Genomic DNA, 7,563 nt, shown 5'->3' with positions numbered 1-7,563 from the left:
CAGACTCCACGGATGTTACACATTACCTCGAAAAAGGATATATGACTTACAATAGTATTATTTTTGATTGTAGATGGCTAATGGTCAAAATGGGGCAAGTGGTTCTCAGGCATAGCTGCAGGGAAGGGAATGCAACTGCTCATCAAATGGCAAGGGAAGGATCAAGATAGTCTACTATAAATAATCTTTTGTGTTATAATGTTCCACTTACTTTTGTCGAGTCCAGGATGCTGGAGGACAAAAAAGATGTTATTGTAGTACGTAATATGTCGTTTAATGTTTGTAACATCCTAGCTGAACTAAGGAATGTTGATGCCATCAAGGGCATCTGTGGAAGGGTCAACAAGGCTTGTAATAGCAATGCACTACTTTAGTTTTCTATAAATAAAATGCTCGTATTCTCAAAAAAAAAAAGAAGTGAGAAAAGAAAAAGTCAAAAGTCAAAAGTCAAAGCTAGGAAACAGGAAGCTACCATGAGACACTCCACATAATGACCTGCCAACAAAAGGTTACAACAACACTCTCACCAACTTCTCCATATTGGTTCTAGTGACACATCGATCCACCAACTCCTCCGCCAAATTTTCTCACTGATTATTTATGTATTTAATCATTAAAAACTATTTATAGCTTCCAGCTTTTTGCATAATTTTTTAAAGCTTTTAGCCTAGCAAAAGAGAGTGTGTGTGCCGCAAACTTACAGAGAGGAGCACTGCTTTGAGTACTTTAAAAGATGGCTACCAAGTTGTGGGCTTCAAGGGCTGCTTCATACCTCAGAGTATCAACGTTTCACAGAGCATTTGCTACTGGTAATATATATGGACATAGATTCACGTTTATATATAACATTTTTATCATATTTTCATGTTTTCTCTTGTTTTGTTTTGGGCTATATGAATGTGAATCATGAAATTGTTATACAAGATTTTGCTTGATCTGTCATCCTGTTGATTAAAGATCCGATTTTGGAAATGGGTTGTGCTTATTTTGTCTATTTGGATCAATAGAAGTATTATGGGAAGTTTTTTTTTTTTTTTTTAAATGTTTTCTTGATTTTACAGTCTGTCACCTTTGTCATGTGAATAGCATCAAGATCGTGTTGAAGGGCAAATGGTGTTACTGTTATTTGCTCTATCTATTTGTCGTTAAAAGTGTGTTATACTCTATGTGAGATCTGTATATGCTGGATCAATATTTCTTTTTTTGGTAGGATAATGGTGGTGTCCGGGCCAACTTTGGCGCACCTCAGCTCTTCCACGATATACCTGTTACCTCCGACCAGTACATGTATCGGCTAACTTTGTCCACCAAAGCTTAGTAATGGGAAGAAATCACCTAGTGATTTTTGCCTACTCCATTGACCACTAGGCCACACCCTTGGTTGTGGGATCAGTTATCATCGAGATTAATAATGAAATGGAATGTTATTTGCATTTGATGTTCATTACTTTGATGTAGTACTGGAAAATGGCAATGAATATATATGTCAGCATTGGCAGTCTTCAAATTTTAATGGTGGACCTCTGAAATTTTGGACTGGTTTGAAAGGATTGACTAATGGAGAATGATAATAACTTGTTAGATCAGATTAGTAACTTATGGCAATTCTTCTTTTGTTCAATTTTCGGTGTTTTCAAATCAGATCTTCCCTTTAAATTCTACCAAATCAAAGAGAAGTTCTAAAGCAGCGTCTATTAGTGTGCCTAATTGAAGAATTATGGTATATGTTAGTTGTTATCCTTTTCTATAGCTAGGACTTCTCCAAATTTAATTGCTTTTTCTCTCTAAAAGCTCCAAATGCAAAGGCCTTTTATCAATGCCGTACCATATGTTTTCATATGGATATATGCAAAGAATCTGGAACTCCTTTAACTGAATTTGTGTGGGTGTATTATCTGGGTATAGTTAGCAGGATTTAAGCGTGGTGCTATAAGATTTTCTCCATTGAGTTAATCACTGCCAAAAGATGTACAACTCTTCATATACCCTCGTCATGTTTGATTGAGGTATCATGCTTGAGCTGGAGGGTACCTTCAATTCATAACCAAGAGTATCCTTCACCCAGGAACCTTGGTGATGACAAGGCATCTTGGAAAATGAATTTAATGGAAATCAGGTACCATAGTCCCTCAGTTAAAACTGAATACAGAAAAAAATCGTACCAATTAAAAATTTGAATTATGTTATGCTCTGAATGGTGATATAGTTTAGAGTGATCATATTGGATTTCCTTATATCAATTGGTTTTGTCGATTTTGTTCACTCGTATGCTAAATTTTTAGATGGAATTCCATGTGATAATTGGTTTCTACCATGACATGTCTGGTCCCTTTGACTTAATGGTATATTCCGGGAGGTGTTTATTTCTTGGACCATGTGAACATAGAAAAGTATGTAATATAAAACTCAGAAGGGTTGTAGTGGGTGCAAGAAATAATGTCTCCTCCTGCAAAGGGGGGTGAACTGGCAGACAATGTTTAGTGACCCCATTTGATAAAACCGCTCTCTCCTTTTCTACTGATCAAGAGAACAAAGAGGAAAAAACCTGTTAAAGAAAGGAAAGGGAAAAGCAGAAAAGGGAGGGAATGGAAAAAGATTAAGTAATGTACTAATGTTTGAATATGATCCGTCAGCGTATTGACTGTTTGGTTCAAATTCCTTTGCAGTTGTCAAGGATTTGAAGTATGCAGACTCTCACGAATGGGTCAAAGTTGATGGTAGCTCTGCCACAATAGGCATCACAGATCATGCTCAGGATCATTTGGGTGATGTTGTGTATGTTGAATTACCCGAAGTTGGGGCTTCTGTTACTCAATCTGGCAGTTTTGGTGCTGTTGAAAGTGTTAAGGCCACCAGTGATATCAATTCTCCAGTGTCAGGAAAGGTGGTCGAAGTTAACGAGAAGCTCAATGACACTCCTGGTCTGGTGAGTATCCGAGTTATCTAGATTATTTTCTTTCATTGAGGTATAGCTTTTAGTAGAAAATATAGAGAACTTCTAGTACTTCTTATTTTTGTTTTGTATAATGTTGGCTGAATTTTTAAATGGAGGAACATGTTCAACGAGGACCCATATAGCCGAACCCGACTTGTTTGGGACTCGGGCATAGTTGTTGTTGATGTTGAAGTATAGCCTTAGAGGTTGAAGTAAAATGCTGAAACCGTACATTCTTGCAAAATTAGTTATTGAGAATTGAGTGGAGTTTTTGGTGTTTATTCTGTGGTATATGCCAAGCTAGTAAATTGGAAGAACTATTTACACATATCAACAGCTGAGGTATCCGAAAGGACTGTCTGAGTCATCAGTCCATATGGATTATTGTTGATGTTTAGAGATATTCGTCAAACACTACCTTGCACAATTTTGGTAAAACTCCAGGATATTTGCATTTCTAAAAATATAAGAGTTGGATCAACTCATATAAGGATCATTATCATTGTCAGGAAACATATCATAAGCTAGTTGTATATCTGAGTTAGCTTGAATCTGTTGTGAAATTGTCGAGCAGATTCTTTAGCAAACAAATAAATTTTACAACTCTCCCATGAGGTTTTGATTTAAACTTATGTTTCTGCCTGATTGACACAGGGCCTCAAGTCTCTGGACCAATTGTTACTTGCTAGATTATTCAGTGCAATTTTAACTATCATCTGTTTTGATGCCGATGAAACTTGAAAGCACTAGGAAGTAGGAAGTGTGGGAGGACGGAAAAATATTGTTTGTCAAAGAATCAGTTTCATGGGTAGATCATGAAAAAGCCCTACCAGTAACAACCTTTTATTTGTTGCATTATAATTTCTAATACGCATCATCATGCCTCCCTAAGCAGACAACAGATAGTAGACAACTCTTTGTAGGCTTCATCCTTTTCAGTGTAAAGTTTTCAGTTGGTTTGAGATTTTCTTGTTAGCACTGTGTCCTTTCATTTGGGTATTGATCTTAGAGTGAAGCTTGTTTTTGCATCACGGTAAGCAGAATCCCATGAATTCTGTTGTCTGTGACTATTCAACTTTAAGAAGGGGATGCCAGACGAAGGTGTCCTTTCCTCCCATCTGCCTAAGCATTGTTAGGCAGAGTTACCCAGTACCTGTGCTGGTGGAAGTAGTAGGTACCTGATGGAATAGTCGATAAGCGGACAAGCTAGCCCGGACACCACGTTATCCTAAAGAAAAACGGGATGTCAGATGAAGGTGTCCTTTTAACTAGAGAGATCGGATATAGATTGTTTTCTTGGATTTGGTTTATCTAAGAACGTGTAGCTTTCTTGTTCCCAAGAGATGGTAAGTGGTTGAGGCATGAAATGACCCATAGCGTACAAGTACCGTGAGGGAAAGATGAAAAGAACCCTATTTAGAGAGTGCAATAGAGAATCTGAGATCCAATGCGAACAATCAGTCGAAGGAGCGGAGCTTTGAGCCTTTACTTTATGTAAAGGGCTTGTCGGTTGGACAGTCTTCCCACTTGGTGGATTAGTTGAGGTGCATGCAAAGTTGGTTCGTTCACTATTAATATCACAGACAATAGGAAAAGAAAGAAAAAAAGTGTAGCTTCCTTACCCATTTTGGAGCCAAAAAAATTGATTGGTGAGACTTAGCTGATTAAATATCACATCTCGAGGCTAATTTCTTATACTCCTTTGGAGTACTAACTGAATAGTTTGCTATATCAAGTGCTCTTTCAGTATTTTAACACTAAATAGCATGATGTTGGTTTTCTCGTGTCATCTTTTCATTTTTTTAGTTCTTTTTCATCGTATGTATGACAATCTTCTTACCAAAACTTAGGTTAATGAAAGTCCGTATCAAGACGGATGGATCATAAAGGTGGAGATGAACAATAACGACGAGCTCAAATCCTTGATGGACCATGACCAGTATTCCAAGTTCTGCGAAGAAGAAGACGCAAAACATTGATGAAGCCTGATGGAGTTGAGAAAGAAACATTTTTCTTGCAGGATTTGTTTTGTGCATTGTGAGGCTAATTCCCAATTCCAGGGAACTGAAAAATTCAACTAGTGATTTCTTAGGTGTTTAGTTCAACATGCTGCATTTCGTCTCTTTCTTTTGGCAAATATTTAAAGCTTTGGATGTTGAATTTCTTCTAGTTTAACAGAATAATTTGCTTTTTTCTGGATTTGCATTTAATTCCCTTTGTTTTCATTTGATACTCATCAACATTGACATTGTTTTACATTAATATGCATGTTCCTTAATAAAAACCAGGCACAATGTTAATTTTGATCTGTTCAGTTCTCTATAGGGATTTCTTTGTAAAGTAATGAATAAAAGTATACACTAAAGCGTTCGCAATCGCAAAGACTGCAGCAGCGGTATTTTTTTTTTTTTTTTTTTGTGTGGCTAATACAGATAATGCTTTAATATATCAAATCAAATAATGGATAAAAAATATGTCAGCATAACTAATATCAGCATTAGTGATACACCCTATTCAACATTATTCTTATGCACCCTATCAAACGACCCCTAAGATTTGATGATATTGTGTTAGGAATTTAAACGTGATTTTTAAGTTCTTTTAAAATTTCTGTTTTGATGGTTTTGAAACAATAATTGTTTCAGAATAACCAATTATTAGAAATTTATTTGAGTTATAAAAACTTTAGAAAAATCAATTTCCATACAAGGAAATAGGCGTACGGAGCATCTTGCAACGGAGGCATGCCTATGAGAAGCTATTTGGGTCGTTTGGTTCTCATATTAATTATGTGGAAATTATAATGTGTAGATTATTTAGTAAAAATTATGTGGGTAGCCACTTTTTAAAGTGGTATTTATTTTTTATCCAGCATTTTTAATGCTGAGCAAAAGTAGCCACTAGTCTATTAAAATTAATATGAAAAGACAGTATTACCTTTTCTTTCCCATACGGAAATACGCCATTTTCAGATTCTGTACAACAGAGTAACAGCCGAAGTTCGTTGTATTTGCAGCTGCTTCAACTTCTATAGATATCTGTGCAGGCACTCGTTGTGTGTACTGAACTTCAATGGTGTGGAAGAGATCCCTTCAAAATACATTTTATAAAAAGGATTACAAGCGATTATGTGCCTCAAATCTTGAATCCAGTTATACCGAGTCTACTGAACACGTTCAATGGTTTAGCCAGTTATATAGAAGTGCATTACAAGTTGTGGAGGAAGGGTGATTTCCTTAGATCATTATAAAGTAGCTCTAAATGAATGTGAAGAGTCTCTGACCAGAGTTCACCACATTGAAGAAAAACTAAATAAAAATTCTTTGTAATTAACGTATCTACTTAATAAAAATTCTTTGTAATTATTTTGTATTTAGTCCTTAACTTAGAGTTACAAGCACATAAATTAAGGATAGGTAGTCCTGAACTTCGAGTTCCAAGTTCAAAAGTTAAGGACACTTGGTCCGGAACTTAGAATTACAAGTTCAAAAGTTAAGGATACTTTGTCCTGAACTTAGACTAACAAGCTCAAAAGTTAAGGACAATAGGTTCTGAACTTACAGTTACAAGTTCAAAAGTTAAGGACAATAGGTTAAGCTCAAAAGTTAAGGACAATAGGTCCTGAACTTAGACTAACAAGCTCAAAAGTTAAGGACAATAGGTCCTGAACTTAGACTTACAAGTTCAAAAGTTAAGGACAAGTAGTCCTTAACTTTGAGTTACAAGAGGACAGGTGGTCCTGAACTTCGAGTTCCAAGTTCAAAAGTTAAGGACATGTAGTCCTGAAGTCTTGAACTTAGAGTTGTAAGTTCAAAAGTTAAGGACATGTAGTCCTGAATTTGTCCTGAACTTTTATGAGCAGAAGGGTGCTTTCGTCCGGGCAGGTAAAGTTTATTAAAGCAGTGGCTAAAGACTAAAGACATTTTAAACAATGGCTTAAAAATAAATACATGTGTTATTAGTGGCTAACTGTGCACTTCCCCCCGTGAGTTACGTACTTTAACAAGGTAATTTCATATTTAAGTACTTTAATCCGCGAATTATTAATACTCACATTTTATTTAGCATAAAATTATATTCTCTCGTATAACTTAAGCAGATATTATCTATCTATATCTATATCTATATCTATATATTATTATCTATCTATCTATATCTATATCTATATCTATATCTATCTATATCTATATTATTATAAAAGCATGAATACAATGTCTTTACAAAAATAACCTTATAATATTAAGCATAATAACTTATAGTAAAAGGATATAATCGAAATTCTAGCCATTAGCCTTGTAATCTTATTAGTTTTAGGACATAATACTACACCTTAGGAATCCTTCATGATGAATCCCACGATCTCACTTAACCTATGAGAATTAAGTTGGCACAATTAAAAAATGTTACGACAAAAATTTCAAAGAAATAATATTCTATAATTTTGGACTTCACAAATATAGTTAGAATATAAAAACTATCAGCAAGCGAAAAATTAAATTGATGTATATTCATTAGTTTATTTCCAAAGCATTTAAAACATGAAAATGAAAAACACGTCAAAAAAATTCGCTCTAATTTGATCGACATATATATATATATATATATTTATATATATATATATATATATA

The 7,563-nt window shown here is 35.0% G+C and overlaps 1 protein-coding gene across 1 annotated transcript; it reads left to right on the top strand.

Moving 5' to 3' along the window:
• Positions 1–552: 552 nt before the first annotated feature.
• Positions 553–5,241, top strand: LOC109205895 (glycine cleavage system H protein 2, mitochondrial-like). The gene is made up of 3 exons (XM_019368652.1): positions 553–809; positions 2,667–2,926; positions 4,786–5,241. Exons 1-3 carry the CDS (start codon positions 734–736, stop codon positions 4,912–4,914), a joined length of 465 nt encoding a protein of 154 aa, XP_019224197.1. The 5' UTR covers positions 553–733; the 3' UTR covers positions 4,915–5,241.
• The last annotated feature ends 2,322 nt before the right edge of the window (positions 5,242–7,563 follow it).

This window comes from Nicotiana attenuata, unplaced genomic scaffold (genome assembly GCF_001879085.1).
Source record: "Nicotiana attenuata strain UT unplaced genomic scaffold, NIATTr2, whole genome shotgun sequence".
In the NCBI taxonomy this organism is placed as follows: domain Eukaryota; kingdom Viridiplantae; phylum Streptophyta; class Magnoliopsida; order Solanales; family Solanaceae; genus Nicotiana; species Nicotiana attenuata.
This window is presented reverse-complemented; position numbering and strand designations above follow the sequence as displayed.

What these genes read in the sequence shown, in the direction of transcription:
- LOC109205895 (XM_019368652.1), top strand. Translation starts at nt 734, where the DNA reads ATGGCTACCAAGTTGTGGGCTTCAAGGGCTGCTTCATACCTCAGAGTA. An exon ending in TCACAGAGCATTTGCTACTG is followed by an intron (nt 810 to 2,666) that starts GTAATATATATG and finishes ATTCCTTTGCAG; the next exon opens with TTGTCAAGGATTTGAAGTAT. An exon ending in TCAATGACACTCCTGGTCTG is followed by an intron (nt 2,927 to 4,785) that starts GTGAGTATCCGA and finishes ACCAAAACTTAG; the next exon opens with GTTAATGAAAGTCCGTATCA.